The sequence below is a fragment of the Onthophagus taurus genome, chromosome 6, assembly GCF_036711975.1.
Source record: "Onthophagus taurus isolate NC chromosome 6, IU_Otau_3.0, whole genome shotgun sequence".
In the NCBI taxonomy this organism is placed as follows: Eukaryota; Metazoa; Arthropoda; class Insecta; order Coleoptera; family Scarabaeidae; genus Onthophagus; species Onthophagus taurus.
This window is the reverse complement of record NC_091971.1, coordinates 10641447-10668950: the sequence shown is the minus strand read 5'-3', so window position 1 is coordinate 10668950 and position 27504 is coordinate 10641447. Positions and strand designations below refer to the sequence as shown.

Below are 27504 nucleotides of genomic sequence, written 5' to 3'. Positions count from 1 at the left end.
AAAAATAGAATGTCTGGAAGTACATCAATCTAAAGGTCTCACGCGCACAACAACTTTTTTGCGATGTGTCAATATATTATGTTAGAAGACAAAGACATTAATGGTTAAGATAACTTTATGAAATATAATATCAAAATGCTGCATCAAGCTATCATAATATTAAACATCTCTTATTTCTTTCGCGTAATTCGAGAAGTGTTTCATACAGATTTTATTTAGCTTGTAAAATCGCATTGAGAAAAATATTTTAAATTTATATTGATAATTGCGCTGTAAGATGTCTAGCATAAGAATCATTCCAACCCACTTCGTGTTGCTCTTCTCTCGTAATCTCCAGCGAAGAGGTTGGAGTAACGATAACGGTACTTCTTTTTATTACAAACAGGTGTCTGTACAATTCGAGATTTTATTACTGTCGGTATCTACCAAACACTGTGCAATAATCTTATTGATCAACAATAACTTTTTATTCTTATACAACGCACATCTTAGAACTCTCAATTTTAACCAAACTTTCAATTTTAAGTTTTTGATGTAATCGGAAATATCTTGTAGTTTTACCTCCAATCGAATATGAACTTAATAAGTCGAAATCTAGTCTTGAGAAGTTTGGGTTGCTAAAAGCAAAAACAAAAAGGTGTTTTAATAGACGGATCTAAAGCGGTTGTCACTTCTTCTGCAACATCCAAGAATTAGTCACTTTCGAACACTTGTCTTCTAGCTCTTTAATGGCATGTTTACTAGATAACTGCAGTTTGCAGTCTGCATTTTTGGGATATATCACATTCCTTTATGCATTTCATTAGAAATGGTTTGCTCAAGAAATTCGTTGCTAAATAGGTGCTCTGTTCTTTATGTCTAACTTTAAATATCCAAGTCTTGAAGATTATTGGAAAGAGGTGCCATAAACCAATTCCAAGAGATTAAAAAATGTCTTACGATTAATGAGAGATATATGTATAATCCTAAAAATTGAGAATTTTTATCTAAAAACTCAAGAACTTTATTTGGAACTAATAATATCTTAAATACCTTGACTGGTAGATATCGTATCAAACTCAAAGCGTAGTAAGATCATATTATAAGAGTAGTATTAAATGCGAGATTTAAAACTATTGAATAAAAAACTTTCTGATAAATAAATATTTTAATGAAATCTATCCTTAGTAATAAAACTAATTGACAGAACTTGTAAGTGCCATAAAATTTAAGTCAATTGAGATAAAAGCAAGTTATTGACTACCGACCGGTTATAGACGTTATCAAGAATTCCTTTCTCAACTCCCAAGATGATAACGTGAGTGTTCCTGTAGAACTACGCGGGTAAAGACGTCCGTTCCTATTTACGGTTAACGTCTCGACAATAGACGCGGGATAAATCTCTCGACCAAGAATACCAGTGCGAACCTGTCCTGTGGTAGAACAATACAAATTGCTTCCTACAGTTTATGTGAGAATTATTGAGGACAATACAAGCCGATGGACGTGGATCCGCAATCTCCCGGATCTCGTGCAATATATAAACAAATGCCCGGGTTTGCAACAAGAAATAATAATTAATCCACGTCTCTAATGGCTTAACAGCGCATCCGGAATGATTCATGTCCACTAGAACGGCCAGAGCAATTATCTAATTTCCAACACTGACGTCCAGCTAAATGAAACTTGTAAAGGTTTAAATAGTTAAATTGGTTTAATATTTATACAATGAGTAGCTAACATTATATAAAGAATAAATTGTGTCAATATTGGCTCTGAATTTGCTTTTACAATGTGCATGTCTCGTGATCGTTACATTTTTTTATCGTTTTAATACACATTTTACCCTATAATGTGCTCTACGTGCCCCAGGTTTTAGTAATTATTTTTATCGGGAGGAATAGTGTCGCATATTGTACGGAATAATCTACATGATTTATTCTAGACTAAAGAGGACGATAAAAAGTGCCGCCAGAGGAGCATACACGTTGACTTAATGCTTTCGTTTCATGTGTTCGTAATGGTAATGAGTTGCTTCACAGCAACCTTGGATTGTTTCGTTTTTTTTGTTGTGCGCAGATTGAACATACATATGTGGAAAGCAATAGGTTTGTGGTCTCGTAAAATAAACGTTTCCAGTAAACATTATTGCGCAATAACAAGGATTTGTAGTTCCCTTTTATATTACTCATCGACTAAGTAATCTTGTTGGTAGATATCTGTCCATGGTCAAACGTGCACGAGCAAAACGTTGCACATATCGACATGTTAAATATTTACCAGGCTAGTATTCAGATTCTCTGTTGCCTCTGCCCCGCACTAAATCACGGTAACTTTCGATGGGAGTAATTTATCGGCGGGCGTTTTCAATTTCGGAAAGTGGGATCGAAATTGGGGAACCAACAAAGTATAAAAAACTGGATTGAAACGAGTATAGACTGTACAACCAGAACTATGGACAAGACTCATAAATATGTATGTGCAATTTTCTATTATTTCCCTATTTACTCGTTACACGCACAAGTTGATTTACGGTAAATTATTTTTCTATACCAACTTAATTTATGGCTACGCTCCGGACGAGAAATTTGCATAAAAATGATCGAGTAGATTCGGGAACAAATTTTTCGAAGCGGAAGACCGAAAAGGTTGCCGGAAATTAAAATTCGCCAACTAGGCAGTAATTATCTACGAATAGACTACTCCCGTAACCACATTCATATCTCTATAGTTAAAATTTTTAAAGAACATCACGGTGGAACGCTTGAAATAACTTCTAAGTCGTAATGTTTATTATGGACATGGTTTTAAAGCTAAATAAGGAACGTGTGTTTACAAGGTAGAGAAATGCTGTCTCCAGGGAAATACAGATTTATTTGCCGTTTCTTGAAATGGTTAATTACCTCTCCTTTTCCATTCGCGGCGTTAGTTCTTGAACTTTATGTACATTTATCAGAAATAGTTTGTCGTGAAACTCTAAACTGAGATTTATGTAGATAACATAAACTGGAATGGATTAAATTCTTACTAACGTGTTTATATACAGGTCAATAAAGAAATTCAAATTTGTAAAATCTTTCGTTGATTTGAAGTTTTTCCATATGATATAGTTTTAATGCTGCTTTATGCACAAAATATTGTTAGCGGTGAGAAAGTTTGAAATTCACGAGATCATTGGGGTAGCAAAACGTGGCAAACGAGTCGAATAATTCCCGCATATTTGCATGTTGTGGACACCGTGTTATGGATTCATCAAAAGTTCGTCCCTTGAAACTTGGGTCGGTAATTCTGGGGTCCAGTTGGAACCCGTTGGGACGACGTAAACGGTGCGGTCACTCAACGGCACCTTTGTGAAACACATACCACACCGAAAATCCGAGAGCGTAACGTGCAAAGTTGGTCGTTGGCAAAAAGGGCGTGGTTCTCTCGGTTTTGGGAACTTGGGTCGCGTCGCGACGCTTCAGAACAACGCCATGTGTTCGAGAAACCTACGTCGTCCCTCTGCGGCCCAACGCCATTAGTAAAGGCTGAATCCTAATTAATATCTGGACAACCTCTGAAACCCAAATTTATTTACGTTTGCACTTCGCACTAAGATGTTCCATTTATTATCAAGGCAGCATAAGGAATTGTTAGCTATAATTTCTAAGTAAGAAATGTTTCTTAGTACAGTGTGTTAATTAATTATCGTACCAGACGTCATCATTGTAAGTATGCAACCAATATCACAGTACTGGTATTGCAATACGTGATTTGCGTATTCAGATATATTCAGTGTGATAATGGTTGCATATGTACAGTGTATAATTTTTTCAAAGTCTTGTTTAATTTTTTTCGATAAAAACAAGTTCATGTTTTACATTCATTAGTGAGACCAGGTTGGTAACATAAAGCTGTACATAAATTTGAACTTATCAAGGTTCAACTTTGGAGCTGTGGAGCAGTTAATTACTCCGCCGCAAAATCTTACTTTTTGATCTACTTGTAACTTTACCTCATACGGTGAGCGATACAATATTTCAAGCTAATACTTATACGTTCCATCAACATCCACGCAAAAAAGTGGAACACGCTAAACTACGATAATATCATGCGCATATCCCTTATTCAGCTCCGAGAACCTTTTTATACAGCTCGATCCTAAACGATATACACACCAGGAAATTACTCGTCACATGAGAACTCGGTGGAAGGAAGGCCTTAAATCTCTTTCCCCTTTTTCGATATGTTCGAGCGCTGGTACCAACACGTGCGTGTCCAATCTATAGCACGTGTGTAGTTCCCCGTAGCACGCATATCCGCAACTAAATAAAAAAGTAACTTCACCCGATAAGTAAAACAATTGCCGCTCTTGTACGACGGTGATTAATGAGCAAATTCAATAGATATTAATTCACTTTGGAGATTCACATTTGTCAATGACATCGGAATATTAAACATCGGCTTGTAAATGACCAGGATCCACACCGAGCATCTATAAACGTCACTTTCTCTTTCATAGGCAACGATCGTTAAATGTCGACGTTTAAAGGCAAAGTCGTGATACCCCCCGAAGGAAAAGACCTATTACGGTCCCTAGGGATCTCCTTGTAACATACACACATCACCAGACCTCCTGGAACCCGTTCTTTAACGCTCGTTGGTTCTCCTAGTTCTCACATGTGTCCAAAGTAGCAGTAAAAACCTAAAGCTAATTATAAACCTTACAAACACAGCTGGGCAATACGGTTAACGAACGTCGTTTTATTAAATCTCGCTTTCTTTATTCGGGATTTAAACTTTGTGACGGTCGTGGCGTGATTGGAAACGATTAAACCGCTTCCGAAATTTATAACAGAAAACCTTAATGATATTCAGGTTCATTTGCATATTAACCGTCGGTATCGTTCAGCTTGGACTCGGTTCTCCGACCAGCGACAACGTGCCACACCACGATTACCGGTAATCGTGTAATTGCTGAAAAACTACTTATACGGCCGACGCAACGATAAAATCGGACGAGATGTAAAAAAAAGAAAACGAGATCGTTATCTTGGTGAAACCTTACCTGTAGAGAAAATCGTTCTAGTAGAAAAACTATTTGTAAAAAGAAAAGGGGCCACCATGAACTTGATGTAAAAGAATGTAAAACAAGTCTATAAATAACTACCACCCTAAATAATCTATTATTTCTTATTTAAATTACCCAACAATATGGTTTAAGTGCAATTGTTTAGCCCAAACGAAGACAACAATACTCATAGTCAGCAGTTTCCTTCTGATTTAATCACGTTTTATTTCCTGGGCCAACATCTACTTGGCAGAACTTTATGCTTCCACTTATTGAATTCTATTCACCCTACTATGAATATTCATATCTCATCCTAAGCACGGCATAAGCATTCTTCGCGCTCCGCGCCTCGGAATGGCCACGATTTGAATAAGAACAATGGGATCGGAGCTCGCCGGGTGGCCCCACACAATATCGAAAGTGAGAACGTTTAATCCTCTCCCCAAAAGGAGGAGAACTGGGCAACGTCGACGTTAGAGTATAAGGGTGGTGTTAATAGTGTTAATAATAGTGGCCATTACTTGGATGGTGGTGTTTCGGCAACGTTGCGTGGCGAAAAAATTAACGGCAACACGGCGGGAACAGTAATTGTGAAGAGCGGAAACGACGTTTCAAGGAAGGAGACTTTGCAGCCGCCGCCGTAATTAAGAAATTAAAGAATTTAGAGGATCCCGCGCTAATCCAATTACTTAATCCGCTTGTACTGTTGCCTTGCTAAGAGGTTTCTAAAGTAGTTTTTAACGGGACGGGAAAATATTATTTAAAAATTTCTCATTGCAGTTGGGTCTTACGATCGATACTGTCGTCTAATTCGAGACACAAATTTATTACACCAAGAACTAGTTGACACTGTAATAATGGTTTAAGGAACCGCTTAATAACATCAACTTAATTGTTAAATAATTCTACCCTGTCGGATATTATAGCTCTTGTATAATAATTCTCGTTTTATTTGTGATATATAATCCTTTATTGATTACACACCGTTTGAAATGAACATCGATAAATCTGTGTCTAAATAGTTTCTCTCTAAGAATGGTATGTCGGTTCAATCGGTCGTACAAGCGGTATAACTACGTTTCCTTTACAAGACTTTAATTATTGTAAATTGATTTGCCCTTGAACGTTCTTATAGTGAAGAAACGGTCATTGCAACCGACCCGACAGCATAATTCAATCATTTTGGATTTTCTTTGTCTCGTTTCATCGCCCTAAGATTTTCTTTCGGAGTAATAGGGCGTCGATATTCGATGATTGCTCTTAAAGGGTCTTAAATGGAACTTTAAATTCGGGGTGTCTAATCGACCAATAACGCTCCGAGAAAATCCAAACGACGAAACAGGATACGCGGGGTGCTGCCGGCGACGTTTATATTAATCAAATTCTGACGGTCCGGATTACGTCGATAATTTACGCTCCCTCCCTCGAAGGGCGGTTATCCGCAAGGGATTTTGATTCCCTCAAGTATCGCGGAGAAAACGCCAAGACGTTTGTTTGCACCCTACGGGGCGTAAATTTTTCCAATAATTACACTCTCCTCACCCCGACAAGGTTCCTTTTTACGCCAAGTACGCGAGGGTGAGGATATCAGACGTAGGGGTGCCATATTTTATGAGGGGGTTAAGTTGAATATCCCTTCAGACTTCCTATTGTTCAGCCGTTGGGGTTCCAAGTAATGGGAAGGGATCGATAAATATAAGGGAAAAGTTTTATGGTAATTACCGCTTCTGGTTCGGCAGATCGTCCAATTTTTGTTACTCAAACTTTTCAAGTTAGCAACCTATTTATTAACGTATTTATTTTGATTAATATTTATAGCATTTCAAATAAGTTTTAATAAGCAACCTGTTTTAAGATGTTTATAAATGAAAGTAATATGTGAGAGAGACCAGTTTGGATACCTGTGTTAATGAACATGACATTGCGTAAGGTAGTATATGTATACAAGAAACCATTAATAAAACTCCAAAATAAGGTGTACAAATAAAACTAATTGCTTGAAAGCGGAAAGAGCGTATTAACACATTCCCGTGTGATTTCCTTTCACATACATCACATTAATTATCAAGTTGTATCTCACTAACTAATCAAATCATTTCAACGAATCTTCATGTTATATCAAATCACAGGAAATTAACAATTATACAGCTTTGCATAATCACATAAACGAGTTTTCTTTGAACCCAATGAAAACTAATGGAGGAAACGAAGCTCGTAACAAACAGGATACTTGCAATAAGAGAAATGCAAAGACAATTTTTAATTTTTAATTCTTCTTTTTAATAAACAAATCAGTTTTTGATATCTAAAATACACTACATGCCAAAAAATCGTAACATCTCGAAAAAGATGAGTCATCAAGCTGGAATCTTAACAAAACTACTAGATGCATGTAAAAAGTTGGTGATAAAAACATCATATCGATACACAAAGAATTGCAAGTTTTTAAATGGTTAAAAAGAAACTGTACCACAAAGTAAATGTCTAGAATTGGTAGAAGACCGCGGTTTAATCAAATGTCTGACTTTGAAAGAGGGCGAAGATTGAATCGAAACCCTTCAACAGTGCTTCCAGCATGAACTGCGTGTTCTGAAAAACATAACCAACGTGGAGATCCTGAAGGAGGAACTGTATACCGACGAATTTCACCTTTCAATCTCCACTCGTACCGAGTTTTACGACGACATCTTTTTTTAACACAACGTGACAAAACAATGATGGGATCACATAACGTTTAGCGACGAATCTTTTTAGCAAAATGATCGACGAGTAATGGTAAGAAGATTCCGTAGCCAAACACTTGGTATTATGGTATGGGGTGCCATATCATTGAGGTATAAGTCATGGTCTATAAGCGCAGTTTAAAGGCACACCGATACATCCACGTGGTTTTATAGCACCCAGTCTAAGCGAATGCCCTGACATCATGTTCTAGCAGGATAACCCCCGATTTCATATCGCCCACATCTGTCAAAATTTCCTACATGAAGAAGTAGTAGAGCCTCCGGATTTAAATCAGATCGAGCATGTCAGATTGAGTGACGTTTGGCTGTTTGGCTTGTCTTTAACAGTTAGTGTAGTACCTACTCTATTATGATTTATACGAACGCCGAGATGATTGACATGCATTTTATGTATGGACTTGCAGATGGCAACTCATCAGAGGCTAGACGATTGTACATCCAACGATTTCCTTCCCGTAATGTCCCTGACTGAAAAATCGTCGAAAACATCATCGTGAAACAGGATCATTAAAACGAAGTGGAGGGCCAGGAAGATCAATGACTGCAAGAACGGTACAATTGGAACAGAATGTGCTGGACATGATAGATTAAGATCCTGGTAGTTCTACGCGAAGAATGGCAAATACTTTGTTAGTCATTAGACAGTTTGGAAAATTCGTAAGGACAATTTGTTGTATCCATACCACATTCAACGCGTTCAAGCACTGATTTCCCTCCACGTATTGCATTATGTCAATGGATATTGCAAACATTAGTTCGCATTCCTCTATTCCTGACACAGATTCTTTTTACCGATGAAGCCAGTTTCTCAAGAAATACAATAAGGAATTTTCATAATAATCATATGTGGGCAGATGAAAATCCGTATGAGGTATGTGAAGATCATTTTTAACATCAATTCTCCTTGAATGTTTGGGTTGGAATTGTGGATGATTGTCTAATTAGACCTGTATTTCTACCAGGAAGACTTACTGGCGTGGTGTATCGCAACTTTTTGGCAGAAACGTTGCCTGACTTTCTGGAGGATATACCATACGCGACAAGAATTGCAATGTGATTTATGCACGATGGTGCACCACCACATTTTAGTTCGGTTACTCGTAATTTTTTAACAGCAAATACGGAAATCGCTGGATTGGTCGAGGTGGGCCACACGCATGGCATGCTCGATCCCCAGACTTAAACCTGCTGGATTATTTTTTCTGAGGATCCCTAAAGTCGTTAATTTACGCTACTCCAGTGGAGAATTTAGACTATTTGCGAAATCGAATAATTGCTGGGTGTGACAAACGACCCTGGTGTGTTTAAAAGAGTTCGGCAGCCAATGACGAGAAGATTAAATGCTTGTATTCAGGCTGGAGGAAGTCATTTCCAACATTTATTGTAGATTGTGCAACTTTACATGTACTTTTTGACAATAAAATGTTGTTACTGTCGTAAATTTTGTTCACCTTGTATCTCCTAAACAAAATATTCTTAGTATAGGCTAAGGAATAACCTCTAGAATTTTTGCCGCATGTTTACCTAACACCCTGTATAAGGGATGGGCGTTTACCACAAGCAACAAACACCTTGCAGAAACTTCGTCATCATCTACAGCAAACCTGATATAAGATTCCACAAGAGAATGAAGATACCATTGCTCATCTCATTCCAAGTATACCTCGTAGAGTTAGACATTTTATTGGCATAAATTGTTGTTTTTTTTTTCAATTATTATGATTCATTACTAAAAGAAATACAAATTGCTTGTAAAAATTTTATTCCGCTCTTATTGCAATTTTTTTGACACGTAGTTTATAAAAAACTCATCACTCTCACAGGAAATAAGAATAATAATTCATTTTTAATCCGGCGCCAGTATTCTTTCAGCGAGCTGTTGAATATTAGATTTAAATGCAATTACGGCGGCGATATAAATGGTTCGGTTTCCGGTACGATAAAGTGGTAGTTTTTGCACGTCCACGCCCGTTAAATCGACCAGCGTCGCGGAGTATTGGACGTTGCCGATAGAAGAAGGACCCACGAGGATAAATCCCTCTCTTCAATAAGTAATGTGCGGGCGGCACAGAAATAGGTCATGTCGTCGGTGGAACGCCACTCGAGTGGCCACGATGGAGGCTAAGTGATTCAATTTATAACGTGCGACTCGAAAACATTCCCGATGGAAAATTTCAAGTGTCCACACCCACAACGACCGAAACGACGTGCACTGGAAATGGATCCTTTTTGCGGTTAAAATAGGGTGTGAAGGACGGAAATTGCGATGGAGATTGAGTGGATTAGAAAATAGTTAATTCTAATTGAACAAAAAAAATCAATAAAAAGGACACCTAGATGGATACATTAAGATACCATTTAAGGGATGACATCTGTTGTGGTACCGTGAACATAGAGATACATCGATGCCATATCAGTGACGATAAGAAAACGTGCCTTAACGGTCCCATTTGGGCTCGTAGTAAATAAGCGGATTTATTTGCGCCATTTACTTTATTTATCGTCCTAGAACACACCCATCCGGGATAGTTCCGCGCGCTACAGATCACTGCAACGCTGAAAACTGCACAGGCAACAACGCCGTGCTTCGATATAGAGCACATCCATCCCATTTAATTGGTCACCCTTTTTAAACCGAACGTCCCGTGACAGCAACGGTCAAAATAATTATAGGCGAGGGATAAAACTTCCCCTCGTTGATAAAAAGGGTGAATAAGGATTACGCAAATGATTATTGGTTTTATTATTCCCTTTTCAATTTTCTTTGAAACGATTCTATATTTCTTTGAAAATGATTTTTAAATTTTGTTGGAGACATTCTCTAGTTGTGGGTATATATCTGAGATGGATTTTTTTTATTGAGAAGGATCTAAACGTGGTTTTCGTTCTGAATGGTGAAGATTTAATTTAGATGCAGATGCGATATGGAAACGAGGAGAGCTTCAAGATCATTCCTCCGGCGTGCTTAATCCGTGATGGAACTTTATTCTCGATCGTGTTGTTCAGGAGAGTCATCGTCTGGAGCAATTGGATCTCAAGCCACGTGGCGTCGCGACGCCCTGCTGTTCCATGTAGGCGGTTAATTGGAATTTATCCGCTAGACTGCGGCGAGCTTAGGTCCAATTCACACCGTCGACATCAAATGTGCATTTCGTTCAAAGCTTCGCTCGCCTGAAAACGAAAAAACTTCTAAATGGGACCGCATTTGATGACCTCGCTTTACTCCACGACAACTTTTAATCAGTCATAGAAATAAATTTTTGGGTGAATCTAAAAATATAAGCTTGCTGGGATAGTTTGTAATTTTAGTTTTCTTAGAATCGTCTTGTAGCTTGGTGATGTAATATTTTCAGGTATAGCGACGTGTAAAACGGATATGGGAGTTATTCGGCGTGATACACCGTCGGCAGTAAAACGTGCAAACCCGAGGTGGAAGCAGTTAAGGCAACGGGTATAAAGTAAAATTACGCAACATCCCAGAACTCGCCGTGGAGGAGTCGTAAAAGCACAAACAAAGAGTCCGCTCTTTGAGTCTGCCCGTTCGTAATGGATTCTTGCCGACTGCGCCCTCATATTTCACACATCCGCCTGACGGCACAGACCGATAGAGATCGTGGTTTTCGGTCTGGTGATATTTGGGGTGGTTGGCCAAAACTACCGAACCGCATTTCCTCCCTTCGAACTCACAAACTTTATTCGTTAAAAGTCGTCACATTGTTATTTAGACATTCTAGTATAGTTGATCTATATAAATAATAAAGATAGTATATGACAAGATTGAGGGATAAAATTGGGGTGTTTCTTCGTCATTTCCGCCTTTTTTATTTAGCAACACATCCCGACGGCGCATTTTATGATAAAAATAAAATAAAAAGAAATCCTGAGTTAAACGTGATCCCATCTCGCATAACGTATTCATATATCTTGGCCGCCTTGGGCGTCCGTAGATTTCCCCAGATAGCGGCCATTTTACTTTCAAAAACCACACTGCCCAATTTACATCATCTCTCTCACCACGTTTTTTTTTACTAACACCCCACGGGCCGTTTATATGTTAAGCCCTCTTTGTTGTCATCCACACACCGGGGACCGTTTTCTGCTGCGTATATTATAAACAATATATATATATATATCTCGATTTTTTCTTTTATGTATTTATAAAATTCACCAGGTTCAATCGTTCCCTCAGAACTCGAAGAGCACACGGGTTTCCTTGAATTCCCCCGTTGAACGTTTTTATAACACCTTTATTTACATACATATATCATATTTGCACGTGGAACAGGAAATGCAGCTTTCGTGGGAATTCTAAATTTTTTATAACAACGTTGAGTTGATTCAGAAATCCTAAATGGGATTGCTATTTTAACTTTCAATTATACCGCGTTATGCATCACTTGACTAAACGACAAATACTAATGTTGAGAAAAACGGGATTTTCGTTTTCATCTCTCTAAAAATATAAGACTTCTCAGAATAGACTGGCTCAAACTATTGAAAATTGTTTGATGCCTATCCATTTTTATCACAGAACACTGATGACAACGATCACAGTCACAGGGTGTTTGTTAAACTTCGGAAAAATTCAAGAATCATCATGTGGCTTAAGAATCGACGATTTTTATTAATTAATGTGAAATGACCAAAAAAAACGTTAAAAATAAAAAGAAAGTGTGGAAAAGTGACTAACACTAAATTAACTTCAGTTATAAAACTTCTATTATATGATAATTAACTTCAGGTTTAAAATGTCAACCTCAATTTTGACATATTTGTAATCTTCATTAAAAATCCTTTAATCCGTTGTGTTCCGATAGTACTTTAAAGTACCGGTAGATTTAAACAATCATTTTTAATCATTTTAAAAAGAAAGCATTGAGCTTTAATTTAAAATAAGTCTCATTCCTTAATTCCAATAAACACGGCTTTCAGGCATTTTTAAATTAGCATCTTTTTTGACACTTTTAGGTTATACGAAAATGTAAGTTTTATTTCAACATTGTCTTTCTCAATATTTTTCCAATGCAACCCAACAATTATTATACATCATTTTAAAGAGAAAGCTTTGAGCTTTAATTTAGAATAAGTTTCATTCCTTAATTTCAATAAACACGGCTTCCAGGAATTTTTAAATTAGCATCTTTTTTGATACTTTTAGGTTATACGAAAATGTAAGTTTTGTTTCAACATTTCTTTTCTCAATATTTTTCCAATGCAACCCAACAATTATTATACATCACTTTAAAGAGAAAGCTTTGAGCTTTAATTTAGAATAAGTTTCATTCCTTAATTTTAATAAATACGGATTTCAGGAATTTTTAAATTTGCATCTTTTTTGACATTTTTAGGTTATACGAAAATGTAAGTTTAATTTCAACATTTTTTTTCTCCACATTTTTGTGATCCAACACAACCATTATTATACATCATTTTAAAGAGAAAGCTTTAAACTTTTATTTAAAATAAGTTTCATTCCTTAATTTCAATAAATATGGGTTTCAGGCATTTTTAAATTAGCATCTTTTTTGACATTTTTAGATTATATAAAAATGTAAGTTTTATTTCAACATTTTTTTTCTCAATATTTTTCCAATGCAACCCAACAATTATTATACATCATTTTAAAGAGAAATCATTGAGCTTTAATTTAGAATAAGTCTTATTCCTTAATTTCAATAAATACGGCTTTCAGGAATTTTTGAATTAGCATCTTTTTTGACACTTAGTTTTTGCTCAATATGTTTTCTCTCAATATTCTCTCAGATTTTCGTCGTTTTGTAGCTACAGGTCTGCAACATCACTAAATTATATTTTAATGCCTGATGGTACCACTGAAGAGGTACCAATGGTACCTCTCAAGTACCATTATCCCCTGGAATGGAGGGATTGCATATTTTGCTAAAATTGATTCCAAAGGCCTTTACTGAGTGTATTTTGATAGCGTTTTAATTCTGTTACAAAGTTTCAAAATTTTTGACTTTTTGGGACACAAAGGATTAAAATGAGTACAAATGGTCAACTTCCGGTTAAGAATGTCAACGTCAATTTTGACATATTTGTCATCTGCATTAATAAACCTTTAAAATGAGTCCAAAGATGACACACTTATCTCAAATCTGTCAAATATGTCGAGTTTGGACTCATTTTAAAGGATTTTTTATAAAGTTGACAAATATGTCAAAATTAAAAGTTGAAAGTTCGAACTTTTTGTTTTTTTTTTTTGAGATAAATGCGTCAAGTTTGGACTCACTTTAAAGGTTATTTTATGAAGATTACGAATATAATAAAAAAATTAAAGTTAACATTGCCAACTGAAAGTTTTTGTCACTACTAACCCCGAATGTTTCTAGTTCTCGTTCTAGTTTTAGTTCAATAAAAATAGTAATATAGTAATATAGCAACATAGTAATATCTTATGCTAACTAGCACTACCTACCACTGTCACTAGAACTAACACTAGACCGAGAACTATACCCGAATGATTCTAGTTCTAAGTCTTGTGTTAGTTCTTCAGTTACATATTTTGTATTTTAGGTCTTTCGGTATACTGCATTTTTTCTAAGATAAGTTACACCTTTATCTACCAGACAGCATGAAAATCTCTAAAAACGGTAAAATATCGCTTAGTCCAATTATACAAAAGTTTCATCCACTTTCTTTCGCCATACTTAACATATTTTTTCCTTTCCCTTCAAGCATTTCAAGAAGTTAACATATAAGACACACGTCGGTGAAGACTCAGTTCAATCGTGTTATCGCGTTACGTAACTTGGCCTTCTGGACGACGGCGACGACAACGATCTATCGCTTCCTAGAAAGACAATCGGCACAATACCCATAATAATGAAGCAATAAAATCGGGGACGAAGCGACTACGTTCGCCGCGCGTTTATTTATAGATTACCGCTTTCGTATAGTTGAGGAGAAACTTTGTCTTGTCCTTGATTTCCGACTTGGCGTAACCTGCTAAGAATGCTTAGAGCAGCGGAAGCTGTACTCTCACGATACCGACCGCGACTCGACAACATAAATCAAACTATAAGAGGAAGGAAAATGTAAACACGGTGTTCGGAATTTCATACATCGGCTGTTCAATTATACAACAAACATCGAAAACGATCTAAATTTACTTACTTATTAACAAAAAAGCTTTTAGCTCTACACAACGCAGTATTTATTTTGCTGTTAATAATTATTTAAATTACATTTCACTGTGGTTTTAGTTTAATTATTGTTTAGTCTGGTTTGGGGTTTCGTATGTGTATTTGCATTTGATGAGTTCTAAATAAGCTCTCACCGAAAAGTACACAAGACGCTGTCAGATCGGATTCTGCCAGTCCACTGACCCCGTTTTCAATTTTGCGTGCGAGTGCGTCTAGCGAAAGCGCCAAAGTCGTTACTACAACACTGCCCCGAACAAAATCATTATAATTTCTATTCTGGGGTTCCTTTCCGTAGGGGTGCGTAGCCCTTCGGCAATCTGTGTAATGTGCCCCTGAGGGCCGGTAAGAACTTCGGGGGCGAAAGCTCGGAAGCGCGATTGTCGGGGGAAACTCACGCTTACCAATCTTTTTTAACAAGAAATAAAGGTTTAGTTTCGTTCCGGATTTTTTTTTGTTTTTTTCCCATGCGGGGTTAAAATTGATATGATAAAAAATAACTTTTCCTTTAAAAGAAAATAATTACCCGCATTTGTTAAAAATGCGGGCAAAATTTAAACTACGTCTTAATCTCATTGCAAATAAGAATTATTCGAATCCTCAACAAGATAGATAAGCACTTCCGATTAACAACTGTGCAAAACCGAACAGATCTTCAAACACCTGTATTTACTCGCACGGCAATAAACGTTTTATTAGTTTCGAGCACGCTATCTATCGCTATTTAGAGCATTTTGTTGTATTACGCATTGAGTACTTTGTAAACATCGGATTGTGGGTATAAAATAAATTTGCACCGACAACAAATTCAGCTAAAATCAAATACAATTTTTATTGAAAAAATTTGCTAACTCAGAACATTAAGCTTGTTATTTATTGATAAATATTTAAAGTTATTCAAAAGTATTGCGATTATTTATCGATCCAATTCTCCAATATCTTTGTCATCTTTAGATATTGATATGGGAAATCTATTTTACATCAGCTATCGTGGGGTCATACGTAAACCGAGTTCACTCATTATGGGTGTTCTCCGGACATACGAAGAGTTAGAGGTCCTCAGTCTCAGCTAATCTCTTACTAGAGAGATATAGCGAAACATAGTTATAGAGACATTTTCGTGATATCTTCATTTGGAATCATTAAAGGACATCTTGATAACATTTACATTAAACTTTGATTTGCATATAATTTGCCTAAAAGTATGCTCTAAACAATGGCTATTACAGGCTGTTAGAATACGTGGTGAAAAAGTCACATGGAGATAATTACCAAATCAAAAACTATGGTGATAGCTAGAGAATTGAGTAGATGTAAACTAAAAATGAACGGCTACATGATAGAATAAGTAAGAGATTACACTTATTTGGGCGAAAATATATCGTTTTATGGCGATCACCCTTCACATCATCAATCCATCTCTTTCGTGGTCTTCCTGAACCTCATCTAGTTAGTTTCTTGTGGTCTCCAAAAGATAATTTTTAGTGTCTATTTTTTGTGTTTTCTTAACATATGTTACCTATATTGTTTTGCGAATGAGCTTGTCTCTCACAGTGACTCCCAACATTGCTCGTTCCATCGCTCTTTGGGTTACACTATGCTGTTTTGCAGTTTTACTTATCAAGACCATGGTTTCAATTAATTATGTAGCCACTAGCAGCATTCTTTATTTATCAGTATAAAACTAAGTTATGACATCTAATGCTGTCATGATAGTTGAATCCGTCACTTTATTTCGGCTGTATGATTTTCTTTGCCAATTTTAATAGTGTGACCAAGATATATGTATTGCCTTACATATATCTCTAAGGAGACATTGTCAATGGTAACATCATTATTTTGGTTTTATGCATGTTCACTTTTAGACGTATCTTCTTTCAGTGGTCTTTTAGATCTTGTAACATGTTTTCCAGCTTTACCATGTCTGAACTGACCAGTACCACATCACCTGCGAACCTTAAGTGATTCAAATGTACACTATTCACATTCAAATCCATATTTTCATAATCCAATGTTTAAATACATTTTGCAAAGCCAAAGAGAATAACTTGGCCAAATAGTGTCACCATGCCGAATGCTTTTATCAAGAGGAACTTTCTCTGTTTTTGTATCCTCATCTATTTTGATGTGAAAGGCCGCTTATTCATACATATTTTTGAGGGTGGCGGATATAGACTGTCAAAGATTGCCATAGGTACCAGTATTCAAAAGACTATCTCCAAAAAAAATTGAAAGATAAGTGTGATGCGGATTCACACTAAATGCAGGCAGAATATTACAGGTGATAATGCTTAACTTCTGTCGAGCTTACAAGGGAATAGCAAAAAGTTATTCTACATTAATAAATTTTTGCAACAGCAAAAATCGTATCTTCCATGATAACAAAGTAGGCAATAAAATTGACCACCTGATGTAATAAGATATTAACTGTTAATGACAATATACAGAGACAGCAATAAGAAATACTAATTCCAATATAATAATTAACCCAATTAAAACCATGCCACATTTTTTTTTCACGAGAATCATAATATTTATCAGGTCATTGTGATCGTACATCTATTTACAAGGTGGAAAAGCCACGTGTTATTTTTTCCGAAATCGTTTAAATTTGCTGGGGCTGTCAAGATAAAGATCGGGTTCATGGAAATGAACTGAAAAAGATAAGGCAAGCTTAGCGATCTACGAGGCGATTTGAAATATCATTGAAGAGAAAACAGTGTCGCTTTGTTCACTTTAATATTCGTGGTTTATTGTAGGAGGAATACAGTTTTAGCAATACGTGCACTAACTCTGTTTAAGAATCGGGACGTCATTCAAGGATAAAAACAAGTCGATAATTTTGGAACATTGAAAACATATTATTCAAGCCAATTCTCTTGTACAATATACGCAATATGACAGTATTCACGGCGAAGCCACGGTGTTAAGACACTAAACTATGTAACATCCAAGACTTCTTGAAAAACAGATCAACCCAAATTACATCGACTAACACATTATGAATTAATTTAGGATAACTCAAATCACAAAGTTTAAGATTATCATTTTGTATAATTTGATGAGTCTTCAAGATTAAGAAGTTTAACTTAAACGCTGGCATTATGCCAAAATTTACGTTTTAACTAATTTATTCACATTGATGACGATAAAAGTAAATATAAAACATAACTTATTCCGTTTCTTCAAGGTTCTTTTTTATACATTGTTTCACCGCTTATCTTTATAGCGACATAACTTTGTCTGGATAGGCGAGATTTATGACTCCAAAAGCCAAAACAACCTTTAATTTTACTACGATAATATCGTTTCATTACATCAACCTATTCGATTATTCATCATATTTTATTTTCCCTTCAATTTTCGCGCAAAAAAATATCCTACCGTCAAATATAACTTTCATTTTAACGTCGTAAAAGATCGTCTGCAAACAACATCGTAAACATTTCGTGCAGCACAAACTGTACAAAGTACTAAAGCAAACTGCTTACCATCGAAATCCATAAATCTTTAATGAAGGATTCCGTTAAGTTGCGTGATTTTAATTAATTCTAATAATGTTTTTTTTTAATTTTAGACGACTTGGACAACGATGATTTGGCTACTTCTTCTTGGTATTTTCGTCTCGTCGACTCAAAGTTTGGGATGTCCAGCTGGTTGCGTGTGCAACGATGACACCTTCGTCGTGGAGTGCGAAAAGAGTAAATTGGACGTATTTCCAATTGCTCTAAATCCAGCTATACAGCGGTTGGTGTTGAAAAATAATAAAATAAAAACGGTGGATGCTGCTCTTCATTTTTACCGAGATCTCCAATACTTGGATTTGTCAAACAATCATCTCGTTAGTATCCCACAGGGAAGTTTCAAAGATCAAGAAAAGTTACAAGAGTTGCATTTGAATAAGAATAAATTATCTGTGGTGAATAATAGGACTTTTACCGGATTGAAATCGTTGACCGTTTTAAATCTCCGTGAAAATTTCCTGGATGAATTACCAAAAGACCTATTTTATGTTCTTCCGAATTTGGAAGAATTAAATTTAGGTCAAAATAGAATTTCGAAAATCGATAAAAACGCTTTTAGCGGTTTACATTCATTAAGGGTGCTGTATTTAGATGATAACCTTTTAAGTGCGGTTCCAACCCATTCGTTTTCAGTGATGGGTAACTTGGCTGAACTTCATATTGGATTAAACGAATTCACTGATTTAAAAAGTAACGCGTTTGCCGGATTAGGCAAACTGTCCGTTTTAGATTTAAACGGAGCCGGATTACCGAATATTAGTGAAAGTGCTTTTCACGGACTCGTCGGTTTACGTACTTTAAATTTAGCAGATAATAGGTTACGTGTTATTCCAACTGCACAACTATCTCATCTTCCTAGATTGGAAGAATTGACGATAGGACAGAATCAGTTTATAACTATTGAAGCAAACGCTTTTAAAGGATTGAGTAATTTGCGAAAATTGGATATTACTGGAGCTCAAGAACTTGAGAAAATTGAAAAAGGTGCTTTTTCAACCAATTTAAATATGGAAACTTTGATTTTAGCTAGCAATAGGAAGTTGCAAATGTTGGAGGAGGGTTCTTTGGTTGGATTACCTAATTTACGGCATTTAGTTTTAAGGGCTAACGCTATTAAGACTGTGTCGGAGTCGTTACTATCTTGGAATGATCTCAAAGTTATGGAGCTTACTGATAATACGATACACTGCGATTGTCAGCTTTTGTGGTTAAATAAATTGTTGCTAAAAAAGAATTTAACCAACATCCAATGTGCGTCGCCGTTACAGCTTAAAGATAAGCCGTTAAAAATGCTTCGTGCGGATGATTTAGGTTGCTCATTTAGCGATCCTAAACAACAAGCGATCATGGTTACTTTAGGAATAAGTGCGGCTGTAATCATTGGACTTTTATGTTTATTTTTGTTCAGATACAGACAAAGGGTACGGGAAGCTTTAAAGGATTATAAATGGAACAGGGCGGCGATTAGCAGAAAAGAACACGAATACCAAAAAACATTTTCTGACGATGAGTATATTATGAGGAACACTCAATCACATATGAAGCCGATACCGGTGACGGAATTGTAGCTAGAACTTAGCACGCCAGCCTCAGGGGTGTTTTGTCTTGAAGGTGGTGAAGGTCGGCGTGCTGGTAGGGCCCCGAAAGGTCCCGGTGGCACACTCCCCGTCACTGGTTTCACTTACATAACCGGGGACACGTGCAGAGCGCACTCGTTAAGGTCCACCAAGAATGAAATTCGGAACGGATTTGAACAGTACCATCATAGGGACGTGCACCAACATTAACCAAAACGATTAAGAACGGTCGTTTTAATGTTTTGCGCGGGTGGTTCTTATATAAAACTGAGCAATAAATGAATCCATTCCAATATGTGATTTTTACGAAAAAAAAAAAGAAAAAATTTATAAATACTAAATAGAGTTTTGTACAGTAGTGCTAAGTATATTTTTCTTGCTGTGTCTATACATTGATAAAGAATAGTGATGTTTAAAAAATGCATTTAAAAATAAATAAATATCATTGGGTTGAAACGTTAATCTTGAGTAGAAAACGATACATCTGTCGTATTCTTTTCTCAACTTGTCACCAAAGGTTCATTATTTTTAAAACAAACGGCTGAAAAGAATTTCATCGGCTGCCAATTATTTCACATCCAATAATAGGTTGTCTAAAGATAGCAAAGAATTTTTATTACACTCAACTAAACTACTTTCACTCACAATCATTCGTTATTTATAAGGATTAAATAACAATTTATTCATTAAAAGAAAAACGAAACTTTGTCAGCAACCGATTATATTTATTAAAAATTTAAAATAAATGTATTTAAAACCATCACTATTCTAAACAAAAACTATATTATATAAAACCTCTTAATGAAAAGTTAAAAAAAAGTGGTAAGATTTGTTTTATGAAATTACAACAATGGTTGTAATTAAAGTAATTTCATAAAAAAAAATCACTCGTCGAAATTAAATTAATTATAATAATCGATTGTATAGTTTCGCAAAGAGAAAATATCTTAAGAAAAATAAATCGATTTGTAAATAAAAAATAAACGGAGAAAAGAAATCGTATATGCAATATTTCTATAAAAGTAAAATTATAAATACGTGTATATACCGAAAAAGAAAAAAATAAAAATATATATATTTGGCTATTAATTTATATTAATTATTAAAAATAAAAATTTATTTTTATTTTGTAAAAAAAAAACTGATAGAGAGACGTCGAAAAGCATTTTATTTTTCGAAATATTGCATTCCCCGCGAGACTTATTATTTATTTTGTACGTATACATTTTATTTTCTCTATTTGTGTGGTTGTGATCGTTTTAATTTTTTTTTTATTTTAATAAACACTTTTGAAAAATCAAGAAATAAACAGATAATCGTAACATTGTATATTACGGGCCATTAAAAAACATAAAAACACGAGAAACTAGTCATAGTAAATTATGGAATGTGTGCAGTTTTCATTGTTCTTGTGTATAAATAAAAAATAAATAAAACTGAGTAAGAGATTTTACGGTGTAAATATAAATATAGCGTTTTTTGTACATATTATAAAACGTAACCATTTACATATAAATAAAATTATTTCTGATCTTTAATTAATTTGTTTTATTTACACTTTTAGTCTATAACCTTCTATGATTTATAAATCATATAGTACTGTTCAATAGAATCAGCTAATTCAAATCAATACCATCTAATCTTTCAGAAACCTTTGGCAAATTATAGCTTGAATTCGAAGTATGCTGGAAATGCACATTTAGCAGATGATTTGTGAATTAGATCCTTAAAATTATCCCATACAACTTTTTTGCTAGCAACAAAAATCAAATTTTATCATATTCCAACTATAATCAGTATACTTAAATGTTCATAATATTCCTTTATTTTGATAGAATTAGTGAGCAAAAGAGAATGTTTGCACCAGTTATGCAAAGCAACTTGAAGATTTTTTTCTCAGAATATAAGTCCCACATCCCTACATCCCTAAACGAGCTATTGATATCACAACAAATTCATTTCTCCTCTTTGAACGATACCAAGTGATTACTTTTTTGGCTTAGTACAACATTTCTGATAACAAACTTCCCATGTTTAATTTTTGATGTAAACTTTTGGATCATCTAGTCCAACATTCTGTGCAGATGTTACGCTCAAGTTCCTCTAAAGCTTAAAATGGATGAGAAATCACTTTTACATTAAGCACTCCAGTAGAAAACACAACAAGTTGCGAAATCTGATCCCACAAATAACATGATCAGAAACATTTTTCTATAATTGTTATAGATTTTTTTTGTTTTCTCGTAGAAATACATCTTTTTGCGTTTATTAAGATTCATGATCATTTCCTGGTATTAAGCGTTCCAGCAGAAGTTTTTATGTTAGGTAGACATTTTGGTTCCATCAATATTTCTTGCCTCTGTTTGCATCTGCAGCACATAAAGTGTTGGGCAGAAAGGAACGTCGTTTTTAAAACGTTAAGGGGAAAACAATATCCATATGACGACTGCTACCATTGATACATTTCTGGAGGCAATCTAGGATGTTTTCAAACACTCTTCCCAATGCAAATAGCTGAATTCTTGCAATATGAGGGGTTTGTGTTCGTTTGTACGTATTTTAAGATAATCTCACAAGAAATAATGACGTGTAGACACAATTAATATGTAAAACCTGGAAATGAGGTTTGTGTTATTGATGCTTGGGCTATAAGCCTATCGCCTCATCTTGCTAGAGCCAGACATGTTAGATAGGAACAATATAAACTGCGTTTTGACACAATATAATTTCTGATTGTTATTGTGAAGGAATTAGAGCAACCACGGGTAACATGGCTAACGAGTCAACCTCATTTTCTTCTGATACCCCTGATTTATCAAATGAGGTTCTAACACACACCTCTAATTATTAGATCTTATCTATCCAATTCTCTGCTTTGTAGGTAAATATCGTTATGTTGCAAAAATACTAAATGTTATGTAGCCTTGATGGTCTTCGGGCTCCTTTTAACTAGGGTTGCATCATGACGCAAGCATCCAGGAACATGAAAAAGAGTTTAGAATTAGTGGAAGTATCTAGAGAAGATGTGACCCTTAGCTGCAGGAAAATTAAGTCTATAGCCCATATACGAAATAGCAGTGTTTATAGTTCTGAAAGAAATACGGCCTAATTACGATATCTTTGCTCACATCGAACCAAACCGTTATTTTCTGTCTTTCATACAGATCTCCTAGATTTTTAGATTAGATTTTTATTAGGGAAGTTATAACTGGTTGCTACAAGTTTAGCCAAAACCAGTTGAAGCAAAACCATTAATAAATATATAAAATCGTCCAGCAGGTCGCGTTGCAAAGTCTAGTCTAGGATTTCGTTATACAGCTACACTAATTTTTTGTCTGAATTTTAATCAAAAACTTGATATTTTATAAAAAGGAATTTAGAGCGCTAACGCACATTCTTTGTTCTTATTACCCCACATGACCGGTTACCGGGAATGAGGGCTTAACCCGTTTTTGCCATCTGCTACTTGCATTCTAGGAACACGACTGGACCATGTGAACATCTTTAAGATCAGGTGAAATCTCCCTTCCATTTTGATAAGTTATGAAAGGAGTAATTTATGACTGAATAGTTGTAGGTTAGGCACAGCGCGTTAATTTTTGGATAATAAGTGCTGGGAATGAATAAGATTATTAAAAGTGACACCAACATCTAATCACCTGAGGCTATAATCACCTCTTTTGTCTTATTTAGTTACGTTAATGCTTTATTCAATAATTAGTTACTTATGTTCCACCAAACCTACTCTTAATTTCCAACCAAAGGAAGGTTGAAGTGGTGGTTCTATGACATCAGGACAACTATGTAGGAGCTAGATACATGTTTTATAAACCTTGTGTTTTAGGTCGTTATCTTGGCGAAACTCATCACCTTCATTAGATCCATCCAGAAAAAAATCTCTAATCCAGTAATTCACAAAATTTACTTTATTTTGTAATGTGAACTTAATATATTTAAAAGTTTGTGTTTCCCAGAACACGTAATACAGAAAATATTGGATTAACGCTTCCATATCTGGTTTGTTCTGGTGAGTTATTTTTAAGTATTTTGGCAAATATTGTACTAAATAAAAAATAGATAAAAATTGTAAACCGAATGAATATGTCATTAAATATCTGCGTCATAAGAACCCAAGTTATAAATTATATTATCTTGAAGATGTTGATCGTTTTGACCTAGTTCTAAAATTGCCACAATTTAACTTATCTTAACTAAAATTTCTCCTTTACTAACATTTAATGTTTTCCTTATTTCAAGTTGAGTACTTTGAAAGAAAAGTTTCAATCTAAATGTTATGTGTTTGTATTAACTGCCATAACGAAATATTTTTCTTATAAGCCGTATATTTTTATAAAATTATTTTTTCAGCTCAAAACGTGTTTTAGACGTTTATTTTTTCTGCGCCATTAAAAAAATTACATTTTCCTTATTACATTAAATTTTCTCTTAACATGAATTTTAATGTGATGTGGTTGAAAGTGCCTCTCTTTGAAGTTTTAGATTAAATAATAAAGTGATGTATCTAACATAAAAAGTGATACGCTCAAAATTCAATGCTTTATGCAGACTTTTCTCCGCCACTGTACATACATATTAAACGTCAAGATGACATTCGCTAATTAATAATGATTTTAATAATTCCTTAAATTAAATGAGTTAATTTAAAACGTGTTACTCTTTGGATGTTTATACGCAAAAAATGATAACGCTAATCGTTAAAACTAATAAAAGTTTATTTTTAGTACTAATTTTGTATGTTTATGTGTCATATTATCAGTTATGTAATTTAGCCAAATCGCACCATATTTACGTAATAAGAGTGATAAAAGTAAACTTTTTGCGCAGTTGTATCTTATTCTAGAATAAGTTAATAATAAAAGTAACTTTATAAAAAATTAATTTTGAACATCTCCATCTATGTAAAAATACGTAAACTAATAATTTTCATTACCGAATACTACCTATATTTCAATTTTCGAACTAAAGTGTTTATAAAACATTCACCAGGTTGCGCCACACGTGTTTTATCTGTCATTTTAATCATTTTCGTCGTTGTTTTTAGGTTCATAGTCTCGCTAAATCACGATTGTAGAAAAAAATGGATGACGTTCTGACAGAAGTAGTCTCATCGGAAGACTTAAAAGTAAGTTTTTCTCAACAAAACTCATTTAAACACTTTATCAGGTCGTCAAATAGTTTAATTCCAAAGTTAAACATTTACAACACTTAAAATAACCTCAAAATTACTACTATTTTGACAGTTCTAGGATGACTCATTCATTTTATTTGTTATTGTGTTAAAAGCTTTTTTAAACCGTTCTCTTTGTTTTAGAAATTCGAAAGGATATATCACGAACAGCTCTACGAAAATAATGTTTCACCAAAAGCACAATTTGAATATGCTTGGTGTCTGGTTAGAAGTAAATATCCAGCTGACATTAAGAAAGGGATTGGTTTATTACAGGAGCTTTACAAAACTCACGTAGAAGGTCAAAGGGATTATTTGTATTATTTGGCTTTAGGTTGTGCGAGACTGAAAGAATATTCAAGATCTTTAAATTACATTCGATCGTTTTTGAGTATTGAACCTGGAAACCAACAAGTTTTGGCTTTAGAGGCTATTGTTAAGAAGAAAATGGATAAAGAAGGATTAGTTGGTATAGCAATAACATCAGGGGCTGTTTTGGCTATAGGGGCTGTGGTTGGACTAGTTGTAGCCGCTACTAAGAAGTAGTCAATTTGAATAATAAAAATGATTTGAATGAGATTTAGATTTGGTAGTTTCTTATTTGTACAAAAGGAACTTTGTAACGGATTTATTTAATTGATAAAGGAAGAATTGTATTATTATTAAAAAAAAATATTGTTTTTATTTTGTTATTTTATGAAAATATTGTTTCATAATTATTTTAAAATAAATTTAATTGTTAAAAAGGATATATTAAAAATTTATTTTAAATAAGTAACTAATATTCCTATTTTAGTGATCCTAGTTTTTTAAATTAATTTTGTATATAATAAATTTTTATAAAAAACTCATTCTATTTCTCTTTTTATCCACATTGTTCAAACTGAGCTTAAACCATTAAAATTTTGTAATCTATAATTAACTTTCATTTCATATCATGTCACACATCCATAAATCGATTTTATGTAAAAATTTGTGAGTGAATAAAATAATTATGTAGAAAATTGTTTGAAATGTATATAGCACCTCTAGTCAAATTTATCCCATACATAAATTACTATTAGTCAACTATGGACTTAATTTGTGTTTTTGAGATAAAAATAATCCAATAAATTTCTACAAAACGCATAAACTTAATTTCTCTTTCTTTCCATTTAGTATAAATCAATTTGACCTAGACATAAAACTAAAACACAAGTGTTGACAAATTTAAATAGTCCAACACTTACAAATCACACTCGTACGTATATTAGTTATCATTATATTTCGTCCTGCGACAAGTAACCTTAATACATTATATGAGCGTCATCAAAAAGACCGAGAGCTTTAAAATGTACCACGGCAAAGGATCATTTTAACGAGCGCGTAATTTGATTAGAAGAAAATTGCTCGCGCTTCGTTATATTTATGTATTTCACGTTTTAAACGGCCGTGGCCCAAACCAAAGATGTTCCACGAAAAGCCGTCTAATCTGCAACTAAACAAACTATAACTCAGTTGAGGAAAAAAAACTTTGTGTTGCATTGTTCCAGGAAGTCATAATTCATACTTCAAGTAACGACGTTTTCTCTGCCAAGTTCGTTAACATTGTTGCAAAATAATATTAGCAAAAACACGTCACAAGGGTGGCGAAGAAGGATTTTAAAGGCGTTTACGCCTTGAAAATGCTTTAACGAGGAAACTCGTGGGTGTTTTTCTTGGAATTCATAAATATTGGTTGTGATATATGTTTGAAAATGAGTCAAATAACGAAATATTTAAAGAGGTTATGTAAGTATTGAAAAATTATAAAGTCCAAGAAATGTTTTGGAAGGTCAAGACATAAATATATACAGGAAATCCCAGAATTTTTTGAACTTAGTAGAAAAGATGTTTCAGAATTGATTTATGATTTAAAATTTCTAGTTCATCATAAAGATATTTGCAAAAAATCACCAAATATTTAAATTTAAGTATAGTTTTTTTCTTAATGTTTCTAATTTAACTCGCAAGAATGTTAGGAAAATCATGAACGTAAATGCTGTACTTAGAATAGATAATAAAGGAAAGAGATGTTTTGACTTTCCGGCATATTTCGTCTGGGAATTTATTAGAAGGGAATGTTTTGGTAGGTCGCTAAATTATGAACATAAACATTTTAGTTTGACGAATCCCGGGATTTTCGCGAGTTATTGGAATGAATATTGTTTGGAAAATGTAAGGATGTTTACTAATTTTGGTTCTTAATCCGAAGTGTCTGGTAGTATACTCCTGCCCCAACCCCTTCCGGCGTTCTTAATCCA

At 34.5% G+C, this 27504-nt stretch overlaps 2 protein-coding genes across 4 annotated transcripts in view; both read left to right on the top strand.

The window, feature by feature from the left end:
• Positions 1–21572, top strand: part of LOC111424284 (capricious) — a 191351-nt gene extending 169779 nt beyond the window's left edge. For all 3 annotated transcript variants that reach the window (XM_023057784.2, XM_023057783.2, XM_023057782.2), the window contains one exon: positions 18511–21572. In XM_023057784.2, coding sequence (XP_022913552.1) covers positions 18511–20025 — 1515 coding nt within the window. In that variant the 3' untranslated portion in view covers positions 20026–21572. The remainder of the gene's footprint in view (positions 1–18510) is intronic.
• Positions 21573–25079: 3507 nt separating this feature from the next.
• LOC111424295 (fission 1 protein) lies at positions 25080–25971 on the top strand. Its single transcript, XM_023057794.2, has 2 exons — positions 25080–25177; positions 25367–25971. Exons 1-2 carry the CDS (start codon positions 25133–25135, stop codon positions 25766–25768), a joined length of 447 nt encoding a protein of 148 aa, XP_022913562.1. The 5' UTR covers positions 25080–25132; the 3' UTR covers positions 25769–25971.
• Positions 25972–27504: the final 1533 nt, after the last annotated feature.

Excerpts from the sequence above, each read along its gene's own strand:
- LOC111424295 (XM_023057794.2), top strand. The coding sequence starts at position 25,133 with ATGGATGACGTTCTGACAGAAGTAGTCTCATCGGAAGACTTAAAA. Across the intron at positions 25,178-25,366 it reads TCTCATCGGAAGACTTAAAA|AAATTCGAAAGGATATATCA; the intron begins GTAAGTTTTTCT and ends TCTTTGTTTTAG.